Genomic DNA, 24876 nt, shown 5'->3' with positions numbered 1-24876 from the left:
AGACAGCAACTATTTGCAGAAAACCACAAAGGTTTAGAAACGCAAGTTAACCAGTCCCAAATGAAAGAATTAGTCTAGACGAAAACCACTGGCGGCGGCCAGAAGCATCGGCTGAAAGGCTGGTGGGGAAGGTTACACCACACGAATCACACCGACAGCACTGAAACCCGCTGATCAGTCCTAAGGAGAGTCGCAACCAGAAATCACGTGCCTCCTGGTGTGATGCAACAAAAAACACACAGCACCACCTATCAAGTGTTCTTGTCCAAAACCTGAAGCTCTGCATGATCAAATCTTCTGTAGCTAACTATCAAGTAACAGGAAATGCAGGGCAAGGAGGAACATGCGAAACACTAATTACCAAAGGGATGTAATCAATCAAATCCAAAGTGTACAAAATGCTACAAAATACATGACCCAAGTTTTTCAATGAATAAGTGGTGAGAAAAAAGAAGAGAAGATGGAGCTGCTTTAAGGAAATTTAAGAGACATATCAACCAAATGCAGTGTGGACCTTGTTAAGAGCTCAACTTGGAACAAATCAACTGGGAATAAGGCACCTGTAGGACATTTGAGGAAATCTGAACACTGAGTGGCTGTCTGATAATACGGGTTTACTTAACAGTGTGATCAGGCATTCAAGTTATAGGGAACCCTTATCACTTAGAAGACGTGTGACTGACACATCTGTGGATGAACTAACGATAATCAGCACTTGCTTGACAGTGTTTTAGTAGCGGGAAGCACAACAAATGCAGTAAAGGTGGCCATAAGTTTGTAATCAGTGATGCTATGTAATGGGTACATGGGGTTTATTATACTATTCTAAGTTGGAAAAGTCTATCATCAAAAGTTTTTCAAAAACTAATGTTCTTTCTCCCACCTCTCATTACAAGAATGTAGGAGGGACATAAATCTTTTGCTAAAAGCATCAACTGGTTTTCGAGAGCCTGTACGCAAGTCTGTCTTCAAGCAGCGCACGGCTGCACCTATCACCGCCACCGTGGTGGAATAGGTCCAGTCTCATGACCTACTCATCTCTGTCAGCTGTTCTGCAAACAAGTTGCCTCACAATCCCACCCAAAGCACTCCATTCTCTGCATCTGTCTAGTTCAGAATTTAGAGTTTTCATTGACCATTTCTTCCCTAGTAGTAGATCCCTTCTGTCCCTTCATTTAGAGCCGCAAGAAGGAATCCCTCCATTTAATGTTTAGTCAGACTTGATCATTTTCAACTGAAGACCCCTCAAAAGCCATCTGATTTAAAGCATCATCCCTATGAGTGCACACTGCTTTCTTTCAAGAGTCCATAAAATGGTACGGTTTACAGCATGTAACCTGTGACCAGGCCAGCGTCACACAGTCGGCCACTCTGTAGCTGCATGACTTTGGAAAATGCCCTTCACGTTTCTCGGCTTCAGTCTCATCTACGTACCTACTTCATAAGATTGCTGGAAGAAACGGTGTTAATAACGTAGATAATTGAAAGTGGTAGAGAAGACTAGGTAAGAGAAATAAAAATCTAAGAACAGGGTTTTGCAAGCACTAAGTGAGAGCTACCTATTGTTATTTAGCTCCACCACGTGGTCTGCCTCTACATGCGCAATTTCTCAAAGAACATAAGCTTCTTCAGAGTAGGGTCAAGACTTAATCCATCTTTAAAGACAGCAGTGCCTCTCACCACTAGTGGCATATACATATTTATTAAATGTTATACTGTGCCTCTGTTTACTTAACCTTTTTAAGAGGTTCTCTAAAGAGTAAATATGTATACATTTCATTTTCATTTCTGAGTAATATTCACTGAATTCTACCTAATGAAAGATGAATACCAACATGGCCCCTGCAAGTTTCCTCTGGAACATCGTTTCATCTAGACACTTGTGTATGGATTTTCAAAGCACTCAAAGTCATGCAGTAAGAATTCAAGTATTTAGTGAACCTTGTTTAAAAACCATCACCCTAAATTTATAAGCTAAATTGAAAGTCACTTTGATTAACTGGAGAATCAGTTGGGAATACTTTCTGGAAATTTCTCATAAAAGTCTTGTCGAATATCCTCTCACTGCTCAGAGTAAAGCTGGACTGGAAGATGAAGGGAGCCTTCCTGCAGTGTGACTTCCTGCAGTGTGGGAGAACCATCCATTTTTTTCTCATTCAAAAACACACATTTCTCCAAATGATTTTTAAGGTGCAATAGGTATTTGAAACCTTTCTTCTTCTAGCAACCAAACCATTTTCAGGAAGAATTAATGTTCCCATCACTCCCAAGACCAGAGATAATTAGGTAACAGTCCCCTTGGAATGGTAATTGGTTTAAAGGGAACATGTGAAGTTGACTCTGCCAAAACTACAATTCATGGGATTCAATAACTATAAAAATAGTTTCTAAGCAGAAGGGCTTTCCATTGACAGTTTATCAGGGTCCACAAAGATAGTGATGAATAGAATAGATGTTTAGTCCTAAGGACTTGTGGCAAATCCTACAAAAGTCTCATTTTTCAACTAACTTCAGCATATGTATATTTAAATAACCCATGTTAACCTCCAATCGAAGCAAATGTGGTCATTCTGTTTCTTAGGATGGCTGAGTTTAATAAATTTCAGGTAATAAAATTTTAGTCATTGGGTGTAGATTTTTGCTACATAAAGCAAGAAATTAGAAGTTTAATAATCAAGTGATCTAAGCTCTTAGCTCTAAATGCAGGAGGGCTTGACCCCCTCTGCACTGCTCACCTGTTCTCTACACCCCACCTCCGACAAAGTCAAATACTCTCCTGAGGGAAACATCATCTTTCACAGAACTTACCAAGTCAGTAAACTTACAAACGACTTCCTCAAACTTCTGGGAAGACTCACAAAACATCCTTTCTCCTCTTCATTGGCTCATTCTTATTATTACCAATTTTAAAACAATCCAGGGTACTTATTCAAAAGAATAGTTTCACAATGAAAGGAAAATCTCTCATTAGGATATCGCCATTTCCCCCCAAATACTGAGCTGTGCAGTGTTATCCAAAGCAATCAATACCTGTAATCTAATTTCTACTACTGACTTCAAGGATAACAGTCAGCTCTGGAACATGAAATTTTCTAAATAAACATCTTGTTGCTATGCAAACATTCTCAAGGAAAACAATTTTTTAAAGCCACTAAATCTTTTCAGAGCTACGCAAAGTACAAAAGGCAAAGGTACAGAAGCTCAACACCCAGAAGTTGTCTTCAGCCATCAAGAATTCTCCAGAAATACACTGCGGAAAATACACTGCAGCACGTGGTGGGGAAAGGGAGCTAAAGTGCTCTTGTGTGAAATTATTTTCCAGATTCCCAACTGCTCTCACTTTGATTGGCACAGGATTCTATTAGGTGTTTTATGAGGAAAATCCCTATGCCCTCAGGTCTTAAAATTCTCATAGAAATAAAAAAATCAAAATGCGGACACATGGAGGTAAATTTAACACTCACAAAACCATATCTCAAAAACTTCGTTTCGAGCAAATCTGCTCTCCCCCATCCAAAGAAAAACTGGTTTTATAAAGCAGGGCAAATCATATTTTAAAGAACTATGTTTACAAGTTAGCTCATTACAGTCACTGAGATATCAAACTTGCTCATAAATCACATAAATGTATTTACAAGTACAAAATCATTATCTCCAAATGATAAATGATGAACTAATCAACCTTCTAAATGTAGGAGCTCTACATCGGAAAGAAGTATTTTCCCCTGATGTAGTCTTACATTCAGACTTCAGAAGAATTCAATAATCCAACAGTGTTAAACAGAAATATTAACACTGTTGTCTCAAATAATAACATTACTTATCTTAAGATAAATAAGATAATATATATTCTTATATATATTTTAAAAACCAAGTAAGAGCAGAAACTATAATTGATCAAAGATCATGAGGTATAATGTGGATTTTTATTGAATTTCTATAAAAATCTAGTTCCAAAATTAAATATGCAATCTCACACGTGTGTGTGTGTTATAAACCTACACACACATCACCAATAAAACTCCACTAACTTTTAACAGGCAATTGTAATAAACTACTGGAATAGTGATAAAGCAATATAAAAAAAAACAAAGACTATGTGTAAGTCAAACAATGGGGAAAAATTAACCCTTCAGAGCTTCCATTAGTCATCAGAACCATCTTACAATAAGTCTTTCTGATTTGTGGTGGAGAATTGAACATTGAAGCAGCATTCACACTTAGTGGACTTTTAACAAAATGTGCTTGTGTTCTCCGTACTCCATTCCCTCCTTCAACTACCGTCTGCTATATAATTATTTTTAATGAATTAAATTATAGTTTTTCTGACCATTTGAAACACCTTCAGAATGAAACTGGAGATTCTGGCACTAGAGTATACCCTAATAAGTAAGAAAATGCTGCTTTGGTGATTTCAAGCCCTTCATTTGCAAAGAAATGAGTGGCTACTTTTAACATACAGTTAATGGCTATGTTCCAGAGCAAACTGGAAGACTGATTTTCTGCAAGCATTACCAAACTGCACTTACAAATTTTAAGTTACGCAGATCACAGGACCAGTCTTGGGTAAAAGTGTTAATAGATGTCAACAGCTGAAAACTTACCCTAAAACACAGGTACCAACAGTACAAAAACAAGAGCCGTCAACTTAGAGCTGGCCTCTGCGCCACCAGCCCTGCTCCCACCCTCCCTTTCCTCGAGACATCCTCTGAGGTCCGAGCCCACAGAGACAGCTCTGCCTGATGCCACGACAGGCCAGGCCACTGCAGGACCTCTGAGCCGTGGTCTCCCACCAGGAAGGTAGCTACCAGGGGACTCCACAGAAGCCCTCATGCTGCTTCTCTCTCCTGACAGAACAGTGGAAGCAAAGGTGCCCAGTTCACAGCGGCTCCACTGCACTAAGAGCCCGCCGGGGGCAGGGACCGGTTCTATTCACTGCTGCCCCATTAATCTCCATCGCTGGATGGAGCCTCAGTGTCCAACATGTGCTCTGTGAATGAATGCACAAAATTGTGCTTGCGTGCGTGCTAATGTCACTTCAGCTGTGTCTCACTCTTTGTGACCCCATGGACGACAGCCCACCATGCTCCTCTGTCCATGGGATTTCTTAGGCAGAATACTGGAGTGGGTTGCCATTTCCTTCTCCAGGGGATCTTCCTGATCCAGGGATCGAACCTGAGTCTCCTATGGCTCCCACACTGCAAGGTGGATTGTTTACCACTGAGCCACCAGGGAATTTCAAAAGCCGGAAAACTGAAAGGAGACCTCCCAAACAGAGATGGAGAAATTAAAAGGGAGAGCACAGTCAGCATGAAGAAGTGGTGAAAGCAACCAAAGGTGGGCAGAGACACACTTCCCAGTTGGGTTCTGTCGCTACAGTAAAGCGTGCAACACCTCAAACCTGGTATTTCCATAGCAAATAGAAAGAGATAGCACCGCACCGTCTAGACAGTCTGAAGGCATCTTACCTAAAGAGCTTTATAGTCACTATATACACAATTTAAACTTAACACAATCAATATTTCTCATATTGTGGACTATTCTCTATAGTCCACAAAAGGACTAAGAGAAAAAAGCAACAGTGTAAATGCAATTCTGAATTTTTTAAATGGCAACATTTTTCTTAAATTAGATTTTGTCCATACATAAAAATTTTAAAATTACATCAAATATTAGAACAATGTTTTATGTTAAAATATAACTGAAAGCTAAAAACTGTCGCAGTAAATGTGTCATATACATTTAAAACATAGCATAAATTAGAAGCTGTAACTTCACTACATGGAGGTATCGTATGTGTAGGTTCCCTATAAGCAGGAAATCATGTACCATTTTTAGTTTAAGGTTAAGACAAGGATGACAATATGGACCAATTAAAAAATTTTTATCCTAGGGTCTAGCATACTCTATTACTCATTATGGATTTATATCATGGGGAAACCATTCAAGAAATAAATTTTTGTTAACTACTTTTCCAAGGAAGTCATAATGTTCATTCCATTGACTTCTCTGATAGCTCAGTTGGTAAAGAATCCACCAGCAAAGTAGGAGAACCCAGTTCAATTCCTGGGTTGGGAAGATCCCCCGGAGAAGGGTTAGGCTACCCACTCCAGTATTCTTGGGCTTCTCTTGTGACTCAGCTAGTAAAGAATATGCCCGCAATGTGGGAGACCTGGGTTCAATCCCTGGGTTGGGAATATCCCCTGGAGAAGGGAAAGGCTACCCACTCCAGTATTCTGGCCTGGAGAATTCCATGGACTGTATGGTCCACAGGGTCACAAAGATTTGGACATGACTGAGTGACTTTCACTCACTCACTTCCAGCAGAAAGTTTTAAAACAGCAGAAATGTTCCCTCCAGGTTTAACTGTTTCGTTTGAATTAACTTAAAAATGATACATATCAGAGGATCTAAAATGTACAGCATGGTAACTATAGCTAAAACAGAGTATTATATACTTTCTTGAAAGCTGTTAAGAGAGTAAATCTTAAAGATTCTCACTCTTTGTTACGAGAGGTGATGGAGGTGTTAACTAACCCTACTGTGGTAATCGTTTCACAATATGTAAGTGCATCAGACCATCATGCATGTACCTTAAACAGTGACATGTATCAATTACATCTCATAAAGCTGGAGGAAAGAGAATAGTGTATATAAAGAAGCAGTCATGGAGTTCCCTGGTTGCCCAGTGGTTAAGGACTCCACACTTTCACTGCCAGGTCCTGGGTTCAACCCGGGAACTGATTCAATTAGGGAACTGATATCCTGACAAATGGCATAGCCAAAAAGTGAGAAAAAGCACGACTGTTATTCTTCTCCACTCTATGAAACAACAAGCAGAAGATGAACACATTTTATTTGGGGATATATTTGTGGTAACTAAAGAATAGTCTTCTTGAATTGGGACTTTTTTATATTGCATTTTATACAAATGACATTTAAGTTTAAAATTTATTTGTTTTAGCTTTAGAAATTTTGCTTTCCTATAGAAAACCTATTCTGTAGTCTATGAAGACTGGTGCTCTAATATACAACCCTGGTCTATTTTGAGGGGAGTGGAAAGGAAAAAGAAAAAAAGCTTTGTTTTTAAAGAAAAAAATTGTAAATTCATTAAATGCATGCTTCAAAATAAGTCAACTTTAAAGCATGAAGTCTCAGAGTACAGTTATACTGTATACTTTTTTGCACTGCAATCGTAAAAGTGAACTTTCTTCAACTTGTGATTTAAATTGGCTAAGTCCAAATATCTATATACATCTTTCTATACAACTATATACTATGAACGTATATCTTTCTAAATCTAGTATATCTGTCTATATCTATATATCTCTTTCTACACTTATATACATTTGAATACCTACATATGTTTCTCCAGGTCAATCCAAGTGAAAGCAAGAACAATTCACAATCAAGAATATAACAGATTTTTTTTTTTAATTTGGGAAACTAATGAAAAATGGAAGCTCTTTCAAAGTAAAACTGCTATGGTTGGTTAGTTGAAACAATAGTGGACACATTCCCAATACCAAGATGGATATGAAAAAAGTAAGTAGCATAATATCATAAAACGTGTAGCTTACTTTGTGCCTTTTCACAGAAGTTTATCTGAAAGCCTAAAGTAAAAGAGATAAGTTCCAGTTCATTTACTGCAAATCAAACAAACCAAAATTAGAACATGACATTGCATTTGTATATTACATTCAAGAACAGCTCAAAGCACATAACCTCCACCATCACAGAGATAACTATAACACATGGGCTTTCTTTAAAAACTCAGCTTTCTGATGTAGATGTACTTTTATAATTATATGGAACTGAAATCAAGTTCAAATTATAAGAGTTACATTGCCTTAACCCTTACTTTTCACATCTATTCAATAAAAAGAATAGCTATTAGCCCTTAGAAGTTAATAGTAACTTTTAAGACAGTTTTGTCAATTTTTTCAATCTACAAGTTCAGAACATATCACATTTTATTAACTCAAATTACAAACTTGAAACTATTTGATTACTACCTCTGATTCGAAAGCTTTGGTAGTTGATAAACTGTAAAAGCTAAACACACATAGCAACATTCTGCCAATGAGCTAACTTCAAATGATAACACAGTGAACTACTAAAGAGGTGATGAAATTCTCTAAAGTAGGCCTGAAAAAAGACCATGTCCCTAGGACTATAGGAGCTATAGGAAGAAAACCTGTGAATTCTCCTCAGATACATGAACATATTTCCAAATTCAGTTAGGTCTGGTTATACCTTCCACATACATTTATATAGATGTAATTCTGTAAAATGCACCCAGTCAAATAAGCTGTTCAAAACAAAAGCCTTCCAGAATACAAATGAATCTGTATTCATTTGCCCTCACAGTCTATTGGGTGAATTTCCAGTTTTCTTAGCGGTCTACCTATACCTCTGCTTTTTATTGCTTTGGGGAACAAAATGGAGAAATCAAATTTAGAATGAGTTTTGCTCAAATGTACTTATACAAAGTCAATCAAAATTTGTAGGAAAAAGAACCAGGACAAAAAAGGATTATCTCTCCCATCCAGCTATCAAAATTCTTAGGATTTTAAGTTATAGGACTTCCCTGAGAGCACAGTGGATAGGAGACGGCCTGCCAATGCAGGAGACATGGGTTTGATCCCTGGTCCAGGAAGACCCCACATGCTCTAGAGCAACTGAGCCCACGTACCATAATTACTGAGCCCCGTGTACTTTAGGACCGCATGCCGTAACTACTGAAGCCCACACATCTTAAGAATCTAGAAACACTCTTCAAGAAGAGGGAGGGGCGGGGAAGGATTCTGTGGGTCTTATGAACCTAAGCAACTAAAAGCCAGCCAGCATCCCACCAGGCACAAGTCAGGAGGAATAGGAGCTGGCAGCAGGCGTTCTGGAAGCAAGTGGAAAAGGAACAGGGAGGAGCTCAGAGGCCCGTCTCCCACCCTCACCACTGGAAGAGGGAGGGGGAAGTCCACCTGCAGACTGGAGAGGAAGCTGGTAAAACACTGAAACATCCCATAGTTACTATTCTCTTGTTAGCGCTAAATACAGTCAGTAGTTGCTACTAGGTAGCAAAAATAAAAGGGGAGAGAAGAGGTGAACTGAACAGCAATAGGAATGGGCAAAGGAGCAGGAAAAATAAATCTGAAAGGTATGTGAAGAAGAATGAGAAGGATCTGTACGGTTGTATTAAAAATAAGTCACAGGGTAAAAGTATAATGAATAGGAAAAAATTTAAGGCATATGTAACTGGGAATGTTAGAAATGTCACCAATTACTCCCCGAACACATTAGAAGTTAAGCCTTTTAAATGCTAACAAGTTCTCAAAACGTGGAAGTTCTGTAATCAGTACAGAATCCATGCATGTAACTAACAACAGACAGGGCAGACTTCTTGAAGTAAAACTACAGACTAACCTAGTTATGGATGAAGTGACCAAGTGAACAGACTCTAAGGACTCATACCTACTTCCCTCTCTGCATTATTCTTCATTCAGAAAAGATCTGCTAACTGATCTGGGGTTCAGGGGCAAGTGCGGGCTAAAGAAACTGGAACAGAATGACCTGCCTTTTCCTTGAAATTCCATGTCATCTTACCAATGAACTCAGATAAAAAGTTATTAGCTACAACTTTCTAGACCTCTAAGACTACACATACATAACATACATGTATACATATACAACACATATATACACACACACATATGTAGAGAGAATCTATATATAGAGAGATTATAAAAAAAAAAAACATGGAGAAGAACCCACCAAGGTCAGAGAACTGGTGCTTACAGTACAGTACAGATGAAGGAAAGTTTATGATGTTCAACGGGCAAGGCGGGGCCAAGGGAGCTACCATCAACTTTGTAAAAGAGAAAGATGGTGAGAAGGAAATGGGGAGGAAACCTTCCAATATCCTCAACTTAAGCAAATTTGAGATTGCTGTGCTAAGTCACTTCAGTCGTGTCCGACTCTCTGCAACCCCACAGACAGCAGCCCACCAGGCTCCCCTGTCCCTGGGATTCTCCAGGCAAGAACACTGGAGTGGGTTGCCATTTCCTTCTCCAATGCATGAAAGTGAAAGTGAAGTTGCTCAGTCATGTCTGACTCTTCGCGACCCCATGGACTGCAGCCCACCAGGCTCCTCCATCCATAGGATTTTCCAGGCAAGAGTACTGGAGTGGGGTGCCATTGCCTTCTCCCACGATTGTCTTAATTATCCTACTAATATTCATTCACATATATTCAATTTTTGAGGTCTCACTTGTCTCACAAATTACGTCTAAATTCTGTCTTTCCATGCACATACTCTGAGCCCTGCATCTCCGAGAGCAGCAGCTGAATCCACTTGCTAGTAACAGGTTAAATTTTCAAATCTTAGGTGCTGCACTCTTTAACTTAGTATCTGTACCCGGGGCCTTAATTTTACTTGATCTCCTGCTTCAAATTTGAGTCCTTTTCATTTTATCTGGCCCCAACCAAGTTTCTTTTCACCAAATCTCAGACATCCAAGAATAAAACATAGAGATACACAGGGCAGGGTGCTAGTAAGCCCACAAAAGAAATAAAGGTGGGGGGGTTTCCTCTCCATTTTCTCACCAGGCTTCTCCTGCATGTTCCCCTCATTCTCACCCTCTAGCCCCAATCCTGAGAGCCCTTAACTGGCCATAACTGGAAACCTACAATTTACTGTACTTATCAGATAAAGTGAGCTTGTCTGCAACACTTTAAAAGGCTGTTTAGGATGTGTGCAAGTGTACAGTAAAAGCAAAGGCCTAACGGTATTTGAGAAAGTAGAGGACAAAATGAAGAATGTCAGACCCAGGTTCTAGTTCCAACTGTGAAACTCAAACAGGTCACCTCACTTGAGCCCCAGTTTCCTCATTTACATATACGATTAACAATAACATCAAGAGATCTCAGAACTTGAAACAGCACGCCCGCATGTAAAGCTGCTTGTCGAATGGCCCTCGTGCGGCACAGCAGCCGTCCCCCACTGTCTTCATCTGGGCCAGGGCACAACGGGTGGCGGGGGGCGGGTAGGGCAGGGGTCTAAGTAGTTGCCCACCTCCTCAGGAGCACCTTATGGTTTCCAGACACCCTCGATTCTAGAAATGCTGAAAAGGGATGATGACTACAGTAGGAAGCCAACCTGACATAAAGAAAATCACAGCTGCCTGCTTCCCGGGTCAGGCCACAGACCAAGCGCCCAAACCCTCCTTTTACACAGCCGAAGACGCCAGCAGTGGGTCTCCTTGCAACTCCAACCTCAGAATTCTGGCGCATGCCTTCAACTGTCAAGTCACTCACGGTACACCATGGCGGCTGTAACATCTAAGCACCTATCTAAGCTTATCCAGACCTTGTATTTTCAATGTACTTAGACAGAGTTCCACAGATTTCCTGCTGGGTTACCTCCTTGAGTTTTCCTGACTTCACCTTTCTCAAACTGCAAAGGAACCCACCTTAATAGAGTAACTCCAGGTTATCCGCATCATTCAGGACTAGTCACTCACGATTAACATTCAGGATCTTGTCAGTCCCCATATGCCCAGTTCCTTTCCTCCCTGTGGCTGGTGACTACCTTATTGACTCAAGTTTTGTAACTAAGCACTGAAATACCATCTCACCTCATGCTAGAAGCCTAGGAAATAAGAACAAAGGCTGCCTGTCACCAGGTGGATTAAAACCCACTTTCACTAGGGCAAATCCCTCAGTTTAAATGTCTGTTCCCTTATCTAATAAAGGGGACCATGCCCACCTACCCTTAAAGAGAGCTTATGGCCATCAACTTAAGATGGTGGAAAAAGAGGTGTGATAACTATTAGTTTCCCTTCCTGACTTTAAATCTGAATTATACTTCCTCAGATTGTATCATGTGGGCTGTCCAGATCTCCAAGTGATAGAGATTCATCTGAATTATGTGCGATGGAGTTGATCTGATTTCCAGATCCCTAAAAATAAGAAAAACTCTATGGGCCCAAGTCAACTCAAGCTTCTCAAATCAGGTAACAGAAACAGAACAGGAAAAGAGAAATTTACAAAAAAAGAAACATAACTTAAAATACAGGGTTCTCTAATACACCACTTTAAACAAGTGTCAATATACACTCTGATAAGGGACATTAAGGAAAACATGAGAAAATAAGTATCTTGAGAGCATTATGTTTTTCTACTTTCTTAAATTTAATACTAGGGTTACTCTCCTTTTTAAGGAACATAGAGAAACACATCACGTGCTTGGAGGGGGCACCAATTTCCTGAGCTGAGTTTTATTTTTCAGGCCATGTCAAATAAACGGTGAGAGAAGTGTGTTCCAACACACTAGGAAAGGCAAGCCACTCCAAAGTTTGGAACCTTATCCCTGTGTACCATTCAGCTTTTTAAAATTAGGATTAAGGCACACTCCTCTGGTAAATGGGAAAGACAGAAAGACAGTCAAACAGAATCACAATTAGGGCATTTCATACTAATTTGGTATATGCAAATATTACTGGGAGAAAAAAGTATACTGATTCAAATTTTCACTTTTCCTTAACAGATATGTTTCATTATGCTTGTAAGTTTTGTGTGTGTTTGTGTTTTCTTTCTGTAAAATTTTTAACAAGGTATAATCGACATAACGTTCTATTAGTTTCAAGTATACAATCTGATTCAATGTTTGTATAAATTGAGGAATGATCACCACACAGTAAGTCAACTTAACATTCATCATCGTACATAAAAAACTTTCCTGTGATGAGAACTTTAAGATCTACTCTGTTAGCAGCTTTGAAATATGCAATACAATATTATTAACTATGGTTGCTAGGCTGTGAGTTATTTTGTATATTTTTTAAAAGCAGAATCAATTTTTCTTTTTACTTAAATTGACATTTGTAAAATGTTCAGCTGAGGGTAAATGGGTAAGGAATGGGCTAGTCTGTAAGTTTTCTGTTATACAAACATACATGTTATGCATGTATTATACACGTTATACATAAGAGACTCAAAAAAAGAAAAATTGCCTAGATAAGCACATTAACAGAATCAGAGGCACCTATAACATATAATTTATAACCATTTCCTATAACAAGTACTTTACAGATGTCTCTTTTTCACACACACAGTTTCTAACCATTTTTTAAAAACTGACATTTCTCAGCTACCCAAGTAGTTTAAGATGTTTTATTATTCCCTGCTTTAAGTTTTCCATAATAAATTTCTCATTTTTTTAAATCTATTAATTTTTAAGGGACAACTAACTAAAGTATTTAACAAACCATGTTTAATAGCAATCCTTATATACGCATGTGTGGGTGCATGCTGTCACTTCAGTCGTGTCCAACTCTTTGCGATCCTATGGGCCGCCAGCCTCCTCTGTCCATGGGATTCTCCAGGCAAAAATACTGCAGTGGGTTGCCATGCCCTTTTCCAGGGGATCTTCCCGACCCAGGAATAGAACCTGTGTCTCTAAGCCTCCTGCACTGACAGATGGGTTCTTTACCACTAGCGCCACGTGGGAAGGCCCTTTATATACATGTAGAGATTTTATAATTTTCAAAGCACTTTCATAAGCATTAATCTAATAATGTGATTCTCACAACGTGTAAGTATTATCCCTACTTTAACAAATGAGAAACAGATGAGTTCAGAAAAGATCAGTAATTTTGCCAAGGTCACAGAGCTTGTACATGGCAGAGCAGTTACCTGAACTCAGGAAGAATACTCATCGAGAACATTCTGAACAGAAATGCTCAATAATGAAAAATGAAAATAAACAGTTCACAGAAAAGGGTAGAACCCAATGATAATGAAGCTAAAGAAACTCCATGATGAGGGGTTAGGAACTCATCTGCTAATAATGAAAGAGACAATTAATTAGACCATAATAAGTAAGAGCATTGTTGCTATTAAAAATGATAATGCCTAATATGTATTGATCACATACTTAACTGTATGTCAGGCCCACGCTGTATCTGCATTCTAGAAGTTCCTGTAAGTGAAGTGAAGTGAAGTCGCTCAGTCGTGTCCGATTCTTTGCGACCCCATGGACTGCAGCCTGCCAGGCTCCTCCGTCCATAGGATTTTCCAGGCAAGAGTGCTGGAGTGGATTGCCATCTCCTTCTCCAGGGGACTTTTGCAACCCAGGAAACGAACCCGGGTCTCCCGCATTGCGGGCAGATGCTTTACCGTGGGAGCCATCAGGGATGCCTACTTTCCAATGGAGAAACTGACACTGGGAAAGGTTAAGTATCTTGCCCAAGATCACAGAATTCGTAAATCCTGATGAAGAGATTCAAATCCAGGACTCCAGAGCTCTGGCTTAACTCAAGCATTATATTCAAAAAGAGTAATTCTCAACTGAGACCACTCCCGGGTCACAAACCTCAGACCATAAAAGAGTGTGCAGAGTGATCCAGTGTCCAGCACAGTGCTTATCACACAGATCGATCACGAGGTCTGTTAGATGACGTGTACTCCACGTGACCCCTCAACTGAACCCCATTACTGGAATGAGCACGGTCATTAACAACTCCAGAGAGACAGGACTTTGGGGAGGCAACTGACCATGTTCAGGGATGGGAGGGGGAGGGAGTGGCATTTACCAAACAACCAAGCATCACAAGTTTGACCTAAAGCCAAAGATCTGGTAGGTGAAGGAGGGGAGGGGAGGCTCTAACATCACAAGACAAATGAAGATTCTACCCAGCTGCTTAAGTCCATGGTTTGTAACCTGGCCTGTACGAGAGAACATCCTGAGAACGTCAAGTGCTTCTCTTCACTCTGAGTAATCGAGATTGGTTCAAGAAGATATAACCAACAGGTTCCTGAATCAATCAAGGCTACACACAGCACTGACAAAAGAAAATTCATCAGGAGTTCAAAGAGAAGTCTTAAAGCCCTCCCTCTCTCTTTCAAACTGGGTTCCGCTTACTAGGGGCTTCCCCAGTGGCTCAGCAGTAAAGCATCTGCCTGCATTGCAGGAGACTCGGGTTCAATCCCTAGGTTGGGAAGATCCCCTGGAGAAGGAAAATGGCAACCCACTCCAAGATCTTGCCCGGGAAATCCCATGGACAGAGAAGCCTGGCCGGCTACAGCTCATGGGGTTGCAAAGAGTCAGACACGACTGAACGACTAAACAACAACAAAACTGCATATGAGAAAGGTCGGCTGACTGGGTATAAAAACCCAGGGATTGGGAGGAGGAGGATGGAGAGCATCAGGGTAACCCCTAACCATGACGCCTTTCTCTGAGTTTCTAGAATACTTCAAGCTCTTTTCCACTTTTTGGAATCTTCACATGTATGGTTCCCTTTGCCTAGAACCCTCTTCTTTATCACAAGAGTCATCTTACCAGACAGGTCCTCTAAGACCACCTTATCAAAGAAGACTGCCCCCTCCCCTATCAAATTCTACCCCAGCCTGTTACTTTCATTACACTTTTCTCAATTAGCAACTTTTCTTATTTATCTGCACACTGTCTTCCCTCCCCAATCCTACCTGAAGAATAAGCTCCATCAAGAATGACGCTGATTCGCTCTTTCCTATGAAGAGCACTATGAGCTGGAGCACCATGCCTGGCACTAAAAACAGATGCTCAATAAATATTTTTTGGAAAATAAATGTCTACAGCTTTTTCAAACTATCAGCCTCCCTACCCTCAGCCCCCCAAAACTTGCATATTTATAAGCCCTATAAGTCACTCGTTTGGGATATGCAATACAATCTTAAATTGTCATTTTACTGTTTCATTTCACCACCACCAACTAGACTGCCCAACGGAAAGATCAGGAAATGCATCCTGTATTCATTTGTATACTGTGCAGCACAGTGGTATCTAGGAACTAATTCAATCCCAATTAATCATCTAAGGGCCTGCACACAAAGTGTCCTCTCGGTTCCTTACCTATATCCCAGGAGGAGGGGTAGAGGTAAAAATGACAAAAATCCCCTTCTCTGCTTCCTGAATCACACTCGCATAAATCCAAAAGACTCAAGAAATGTCAAACCTAACGACACACGGCATAAGACAGATCTCAGAGCCCTTTAGGTAAATGTTCATCAAGGAGTAACCATGGCCACACTGACCATGAAGGGTAACCCTACTGATTCTGTTAGAGTTTGCGAAAGTTGTCAGATTTCCGAGATTCCCTGTTTTCGAAAATAATGTGACTGCTCAAAATTCCCCAGTAAACTCAAGGAAACGGTCCCTGATGGGCTGGGGCCTAGTATTTTTTAACACCACCACCAGTCAAGAGCTACAGAGAGCTCACAGGCGTTCCCGGTGGGGCAAGTCACTGATCAGGAGGGCAGCTCCAGGTGCGCAGCCTCCACGCAGACCCACTCTTGACCCCAGCCCTTCGAGGTGCCGGATCTCTCCCTTTAAACCCAATTTCCAGTTTTATTTATTTGGTCCGCATGCAACGCTAGCACAGAAACCCCCGACCCGAAACAAATCGCCGCTCCAGGGGCCAAAGGCTGTCTCGTTACCTCTCACAGGTAGCACAGGCCAGAGTCACCCCCCGCCTCGCCCGGCGCGCGGAAACCCTGCAAAAGTTTGCAAACCAAGGGTCCAGAGGGCCCGCGCGAAGCGCAGAGGTCAGCGCGGCAGCCGGACTCGGCGGCGCCCGCGGGACCAAGATGGCCCTGCGCGGGCCCCACGGCGGCGGGGAGAGGGCCGGGGCGCCGCCGAGGGGCGCGGGGCCCGGACGCCGCAGCCGCCCTCAGCGGCCGGGACCGCAGGCCAGGCCCGGGCGCCTCCAGCCGCCGCCCGGCCGCGCGTTCCCGGAAAGGCGGGCGGGGCGCGCCAGGTAAGCGGGGCCGCGGCGGGGCGGCCGCGGGGGCGGGTCGGACTCTAGGTGGGCCCGGCGGCCGGTGGCGGGGGGAGCCCCGGGCCGCGCGGGCGCGGGCGGAGGCCGGGGCCCGCCGCCGGGAGCCAGGCCGAGCCCGGGAAGGCAGGGGAGGAGGGAGGCTGGCCGGCGCGGCTGCTTCCTCAGCCGGGTCCGGGGGCGTCCGCGGCGCGGAGACAGGCCGCGACGACGCGGACGGCACCGCCGGGGGGGGCCGGGGTCTCGGCGCCGCCGCCTTCCTTACCCTGCATGCTGCTGACGGCCGGGTGGCCGGGCGCCGGAGACCCCGCGGGGCCCGGGATGCCGCTGCCGCCCCCGGAGCCGCCGCCGCCGCCGCCGCCGCCGCCGCTGGGGCTCGGAGCCGCCATTGTTGGGAGTGAGGAGCCGAGCGGCGCCGCGGCGGCTGCAATGCAGCAAGCTCGGCCTCTCGCACGGCCGAGGGGCGTGGCCAGCACCGCCTTGGTCCCGCCTCAGGGCACGCCCCCTGGCACGCCCCCGCGCGCGCCTGACGCCGAGCCGCACCAGATGCGGAGCCGCGGAGCTGCAGAGCCGCTCAGGTTGCCGGTGCCCGGCCTAAGAGACCAGCAGAGGTCCTGCTCCGGGGCTGCTGGCCCGTTGAGGGGCCTACAGCGGTCTGAGAGTGTGTGCATCTGGGGGATAAAAGGGTACATAGTTTTTATCATTCCCACAGAGGTCTGTGACCCCGAAAGTTCAAGAAGCCTCTTGCTGGAATCTCAGAATTTAAAATCAGAATCTTAAAACTGAAAAGGGATCACGGAGGTCGTGCTTCTTGTCCAGTCTCTGACATGGCACTTCCCAGAGGGGAGTTGACTCGAGCTATGGAGCTCCTGTTAGGCCCTGCCTAACACCCCAAACCTCTACACTGCCAAGGGAGATCCTAGAGAATGCTACTGGAAGTACTACCAGTGGACCCACCCCAAGAAGATCACATCACAATCTATATTTAAATAATATCCCCAGGTGATCTGCATGCACACTAAGTTTGAAAACAGTATCTTCAGCGCCCAAGCTTTCTGACCTCCCAAAACGTGTGTGTGTGTGTGTGTGTGTGTGTGTGTGTGTGTGTGTGCGCGCGCGCGCGCGCACGCGCGCGCACTCAATCCTGTCTAATTCTTTGTGATCCCAAGGACTGTAGTCTGCCAGGCTCCTCTGTCCATGGGACTTCCCAGGCAAGAATTCTGGAGCAGGTTGCCATTTCCTTCTCCAGGAGATCTTCCCGACCCAGGGATGGAACCCATGTCTCTCAAGTCTGCTGTATTGGCAGGCAGGGTCTTTACCACTGGCACCACCTCATCATCTGTATCACCATCTGGCTTCCCAGGTGGCTCAGTGGTAAAGAATCTGCCTGTCAATGCAGGAGACACAAGAGACAAGAGTTCAGTCCCTGGCTTGGGAAGATCGACTGGAGGAAGAAATGGCAAACTGCTCCAGGATTCTTTGCTGGAAAATGCCATGGACAGAGGAGTCTGGTGGGCTCAAGTCCATGGGGTCGCAAAGAATCAGGTACAACTGAGCAACTGAGCTCACACATCACCACGTTCCCCTTAATACACACTGGGTTCTCTCCCTCACCTCCTCTACACCTTATAAGACCAGCTATAGAAATATGTAATTTATATATGAATTATATAAGATGGCAACCTCATAGAACAAAATTAGGTTTCTTCCAATGCTTGGCACAGACTGATTTTAGGAAGGAAACAGCTAAAAAGAAAGAAAAAAAAAAGTCCCTTGTGAGACTAGGGGCTTGTGGACCAACAGAAATGTAATTGTAATGGTAAGGTATGGATCTCTGGGCAAAGGTATGTCTCGCCTATACATAGAATGACCAGCTATACAACATACCAGGTAATCTGAACCATGGAGCCAGATGATTCCTGCCCTTTGGAAGTATTGAGCAATCTGTACCAGGACATCCTTCCAACAGACCTTATCTGTGCTGGAACTTCCTCCTAGCATATTGGTAATCCATCCTCCATCAACAGAAACCTGCCTTCTTGCTCTGAAAACCACCCTCAGCCATCATCCTGACTGCTCACAGTGGGTACAGATAGGGCTTGTGGTTTAGTTATCCAGTCGTCTCCAACTCTTTTGCGACATCATGGACTGTAGCCTGCCAGGCTTCCCTATCAGTAGGATTCCCCAGGCAAGAATACTGGAGGGGGGTTGCTATTTCCTCCTCCAGGGGATCTTCCTGACTCAGGGATTGAACCTGCATTTCCTGCACTGTCAGGCAGATTCTTTACCACCAAGCCACCTGGGAAACCCCAGAGATAGGGCTTACAGAAAGTTGCTGCTGCTGCTGCTAAGTTGCTTCAGTTGTGGCCAACTCTGTGCAACCCCATAGACAGCAGCCCACCAGGCTCCCCCGTCCCTGGGATTCTCCAGGCAAGAACACTGGAGTGGGTTGCCATTTCCTTCTCCAATGCATGAAAGTGAAAAGTGAAAGTGAAGTCGCTCAGTCGTGTCCAACTCTTAGCGACCCCATGGACTGCAGCCTACCAGGCTCCGTGGTCCATGGGATTTTCCAGGCAAGAGTACTATAGTGGGGTGCCATTGCCTTCTCCGTAGGGAAAGTTAAGTGAAGGCAAATAAAAGTTGAGAGCAGGTGGGTGTGCTTAAGCTAAGAGCCTCGCATTCCTAGCCCTCCAGAACTATCCTCCAAGGGCCTGGCACACGTAGCAGTATCTCCAATTCCAGGTCATTATAAACATTGCCAAATTCCCATCTGGGAATCAGTGTACCAGCTTGCTCTTGTTAGTCCTAGGAAATCCTAATCAGAAGCTAGATGGAAAGTCCCCCATCCAGGCTGTTTAGCCCAGAGTGAAGGCTAAATACTCTACTGGCATCCTTGGCATGGTGCTGATGGGAAGAGAAGCAGCAAAGGGCAGAGAAAGGACACGCTGAGGCTCCCTAAACTCTCTTCTTTGGGGGTACAGATTCGAAGATGGCTTTCTTTTCTTTGAGGTTTATATTTTAGTACCCGAAGAGGTTGGTATCAAAAATCAAATGAAATTAATCTCTCAAAACATCAACAAAACTTGCCAACAATTAGCAAAAAATGCTAATTAAAAAAAAAAAAAGGGATCCTGTCCAACCTCCACCCTTGTGCTAATTTTGCACTTCCATTGACTTGGCCTCTTTAACATACAGGGGAAAGGCATCAACAGCCTCCTAGTTTTCTGGCAAACAATCCAAATGTCATCATCAGACTCCAGATGAAGGGTTACTGACACCAAACAGTTCTATTTGAGCAATTTTCTAACACTTTATTCCAGTACCTGCCAGTAGGTTTCACAATCAGTTCCTGTGGTCTAAATGTCACTGTTGTGTATGTTATTTCATTTTTTCACTTGCAATTCCTTGGGTCTTGGAATGGTACCAAGAAATGGCTTGGAGGACTTCTCATCTACCACAAGCATCTCTCCCCTATTCTTTGCTGTGCACCACTGATAATACGTACAGTCGTATGTAAAGTGTTACTAGCCCCCTTTTCCAATTATACATATTTCTCTAATAGAAACTTAAGAAAAACATTGACCTCATACAGTTTAATGAACTTGAATAAGAAAAATATATGTAACAAACCTAGAGGAAAACATTCAAACTAGGAAATTCATTCAAGAAAGTTGAATTAAAAGAGTAAATATATTGTGGAATATAAATTGATAAAAATGAACTTATTTACGAGACAGAAATAGACTCACAGACATAAACATTTATGGTTACCAAAGTGGAAAGGGGGTAGGGGAGCGATCAGTTAGCAGATGCAAACTAGTATATACAGAAAGTGAAAGTGAAGTCGCTCAGTCGTGTCCGACTCTTTGTGATCCCATGGCCTGTGGCCTACCAGGCTTCTCGGTCCATGGGATTTTCCAGGCAAGAATACTGGAGTGGGTTACCATTTCCTTCTCCAGGAGATCTTCCCGACCCAGGGATTGAACCCGTGTCTCCCTCATTGTAGGCAGATGCTTTACTGTCTGAGCCACCAGGGAAGTCAGTAAATACAGAAACAAACAAAAAGGCCGTATGTGCATATAGCGCACAATGGTGCCCCACTCTTGCCTGGAAAATCCTATGGACGGAGGAGCCTGGTAGGCTGCAGTCCATGGGGTCGCTGAGAGTCGGGCAAGACTGAGCGACTTCACTTTCACTTTTCACTTTCATGCATTGGAGAAGGAAATGGCAACCCACTCCAGTGTTCTTGCCTGGAGAACCCCAGGGATGGGGGAGCCTGTTGGGCTGCCGTCTATGGGGTCGCACAGAGTTGGACACGACTGAAGCGACTTAGCAGCAGCTGCAGCAGTGGGTACATATAGACACAAGCTCTCATTAGTTTGAAGAAAGGTTGCCTTTACCTGAACTCAGTTCATTTATTGAAAATCATTCTCTCCCTGATCTTGTCTTGGCTCTTAGATAAAGATGGCCGCTGATAGCTCATAAAACATGGGTACATTTTGAGTTGTTAAGACTTTCACATAATACTGTGTCAAAATGTGTTATAAAGAGCTAAAATTTCATAAAGAACTAGAATTTTACCCCTTCTTATCTGTTTTATTCATCTTTTCTTTCTCCACATAAGTTGCTGGGCAACAGGATTTGGAGAAAGTCTATTGATAATAAACCTTTGGTAGCTTATTACTTGTGAATATTATGAATGTAATATCTAAATGAGAAGTATTTAATATGTAGCTAAATTGAGAATGATAGCTGTCCTTTTGTTATTGTAATAAGCATTCTTTTATTAAGTAACAAAATATTACTGTATGTTTATATTCTTATAAGCAGCTTCATTTAAAAATTAATCAGAAACAAATTATGTCTGAAAAGTCTGTCTTATAAAAAGACATGTCTTTTTCCTTACATGTTCTATTTTACTTACACAGAATGTTTCTTTTTTTCACCCTGTTGAACAGAAAACAAATGTACCAAGTTTCTGTTCTCTGCTCAGATGCTACTTGAATAGCAATGAATTTCAAGGTACACAGATGATAAATCCTGTAAAAATTTATTCAGTGAACATTTCTTACTAGATCAATAGAGTAAAATTTTTGATAGAACATCTCTACTTAACAGTCTTTATTGGTTCACTTCAAGTCTGAAAAAAAGGTTTTGTTAAGCTACCCTCCCATTTCTCTCTGGTGATTGTAACCTATTCTTGACAGGTACTACTCTAGAGCTCTCACCCTATTTTCGGTCTTTTATGCCTTATTAAATCCAAGCCACAAGTGCAGTCAAAGAAAAGGGAATATTCTTTCAATCATTTCAATCCTAAAGGGAATCAACCCTCAATGTTCATTGGAAGGACTGACACTGAAGCTAGAGCTCCAAAACTTTGGCCACCTGATGCGAAGAGCTGACTCACTGAAAAGACCCTGATGCTGGGAAAGACTGCAGGCAAAAGGAGAAGGGGACAACAGAGGATGAGATGGTTAGATGCTAAGCATCACCAACTCAATGGACATGAATTTGAGCAAACTCCAGGAAACAGCGGAGGACAGAAGAACCTGGCGTGCTGCAGTCCACAGGGTCTCAAAGAGTTGGGCACGACAAGTGAACAACAAACTACTCTCTCCTGATGTTACATATATAAACCATATTTTAGCAAATTGTTTTTCCCTACCATCTCATGGGTCTGTGTTTTAGAATTCAGGAATCTATTTTTAGACAGTTTGGTATAGTTCAGTGGTTTTTAGGAAGCAAAATTAAACGATTTCTTGTTTCTTTCCCTCTCAGACATGCTAGATCAAGGAGACATGATCTTAAAAGCTCAGGAGTGTATGACGACACAGAGATGGGTAGCATCTGGTGATGGACAGGATGCTCCAGGGACCTCGGGGGGACCCACATCATTGCTTCATCAGCTCCAAATGATGCCACTTAGAGTAAAAAAGAATGTAAAAGGCATTTGTATTCAAAATGAGAATTTCAAAACTTGTGCTGGCGAAATGAAATACATGCTTCCAGCTCCTGGTTTGGAGGGTCCATAGCAGCATAAAAGGCAAGAAGGGATCATGGGTAAGATCCTGCAAGCTTTAATGAGTACACGCTACGCCTGATTCTTGGTGACCACGCTTCTTCCCAGATGAGGTTATGCTCTATGCCTTTGGTTATGTGCTGCTTCTTTTGCACTGCTCCATGGGCAGCCTGAATCTCTCTTCAGTGGCCCTCCAAGTCTTCCCAAAACTGACCAGTGCTGCCAATTAATTTTCTCTGTGTTCTCCTAACACCACATCATGAACAGACTGCACTCTGGAAAGTAGCTTTTTGTGTGTTTTCTTTTAAACCCCAATGTCTGGTTCATCCCAACCCTTTTCTCTCCATGTGTTCCCTGACGTTCAGACCCCTCATTCTAATTAGCAGTGACAGATGACTCACCCATCCTGCTGGCCCCCTAGGGGAAGAAACGCTTGCTTCTTTTATTGATCTCGAGCCCTTCAAGAGTCACCACATGCTCCTGGATGCTTCGTTAGAGAGAGGAAAGTTCAATCTGAAAACCCCAGCGCAGACAGAAGCTCGGCTTGGGCAGTGGTCCAGCCTCCCTCGCATGCAACAGCAGGGACAGATGGGCCTCCCACTGCTCCATGATGGTGGGTTTTCAGGAACCCTGGCCATCAAGAAGAGTGAAATGTCACAGATTCAACAAGGGCAGAGACTGGCTGTCCAAAGCTGGCAGGGTCATCAGCTCAGTGAGGGATCAAGCAACCTGAACTGAAGGAGGCCCATCGGGGTCAGAAGTGACCATGTGGAAAGCGGAAGTCAGTAATGAAGGTTAAGGTGACCTAAAAGACCAAGGAAGGAGAGTTCTGGATGGCAGAATGTTTGAGGGAGTCTGAGGCCTCTCGGTCAATCTCTCTAAAATTGTTAAGCAGATAGAACCCTTCAAGCTTTAAAGGGCCCCTGGTCAGTTAATGGGATAAAGAATCATCTATGCATCATACAAGCAAACTAAGCCAGAAAGAGAACAAATACCTCATGATATCACTAACATGTGGAATCTAAAATAGAGCACAAATCAACACATCTATGAAACAGAAGCAGACTCCCAGACACAGAGAACAAACTTGTGGTTGCCAAGGGGGAGGAAGGTTGGGGAGGGATGGATTGCGAGTCTGGGATTAGTAGATGCCAACTAGTATATATCGGATGGATAAACGAAGTCCTACTGTTACAGCACAAGGCACTACATCCAACATCCTGTGATAAACCAGAATGGAAAAGAATATGAGAAAGAATGTATGTGTATGTATAACAATCACTTTGCTGTACAGCAGAAATTAACACAATGTTGTAAATCAACAATATTTCAATAAATTGAAAAAACCCACAAAAAAATAATCTATACAGTTCAGGAGCTTTCCCGATCTGTACCTAAAGGCAAGAGTTCTTTTCCTGGCATCAACAAAAGATAGATTGACGTTACAGAGACTCTTGATGACATTGAGACCCTGGCATTCAGTAAAATTTAGGCTGTGTGGTTGAAACCCTATCCAGAACACGAAGATAATTTTCAGTGATGTGTAACATCAAACAGTATCCCACCAGGTACTTTACGGAGTTGCTTAGTAGCCACATTTCATCAAAAATTGCTTAATTCGCAGATAGCATTGAAAAATGAATATGTTCTGCCAATGATGTACTTTTTCTATTTGGAAAGTTTGTAACATTTCTTTATTTCATTTATGAAAACCATTAAAACTAAGTGCTGGGGGGAAAAAAAAAAAACTAACTAAAGTTAGAACCAGACCTGAAAAAAATCTCTGTGTAACTAGAGTATTAAACCAAGATTTGTTCACATAATGAGGCCTATCAAATCTCATTTTAAATGGGAAATTTATTCAATAAGTAAATATTTTGAAATATTACTTCTTCATTCTTATATCTGTCTTTCTTAAATGTTATATTCACGTGTTTTATTATATAGACTATGTAGGCAAAATAATACATGTATGTTACTTATTAATAAAAACATATACAACTAGTGGTTCTCTAACCTCAAAATAATTTTACTGGTGAAGAG

General features: G+C 42.6%; 1 protein-coding gene across 2 annotated transcripts in view; it reads right to left on the bottom strand.

Moving 5' to 3' along the window:
- The window catches only part of MAP2K4 (mitogen-activated protein kinase kinase 4), a 78110-nt gene extending 60834 nt beyond the window's left edge, over positions 1 to 17276 (bottom strand). The window contains exons 1-2 of one of the 2 annotated variants that reach the window (XM_069603579.1): positions 17080 to 17254; positions 7581 to 7646 (exon numbers count right to left, since the gene is read on the bottom strand). In XM_069603579.1, the coding sequence (XP_069459680.1) occupies positions 7581 to 7646; positions 17080 to 17203 (190 nt within the window). In that variant the 5' untranslated portion in view covers positions 17204 to 17254. Of the gene's footprint in view, positions 1 to 7580; positions 7647 to 17079 lie in introns of both variants that reach the window. The other variant, XM_069603580.1, reaches the window with a different exon arrangement.
- Between the last annotated feature and the right edge of the window lie 7600 nt (positions 17277 to 24876).

The sequence above is a fragment of the Ovis canadensis genome, chromosome 11, assembly GCF_042477335.2.
Source record: "Ovis canadensis isolate MfBH-ARS-UI-01 breed Bighorn chromosome 11, ARS-UI_OviCan_v2, whole genome shotgun sequence".
Lineage (NCBI taxonomy): Eukaryota > Metazoa > Chordata > Mammalia > Artiodactyla > Bovidae > Ovis > Ovis canadensis.
This window is presented reverse-complemented; position numbering and strand designations above follow the sequence as displayed.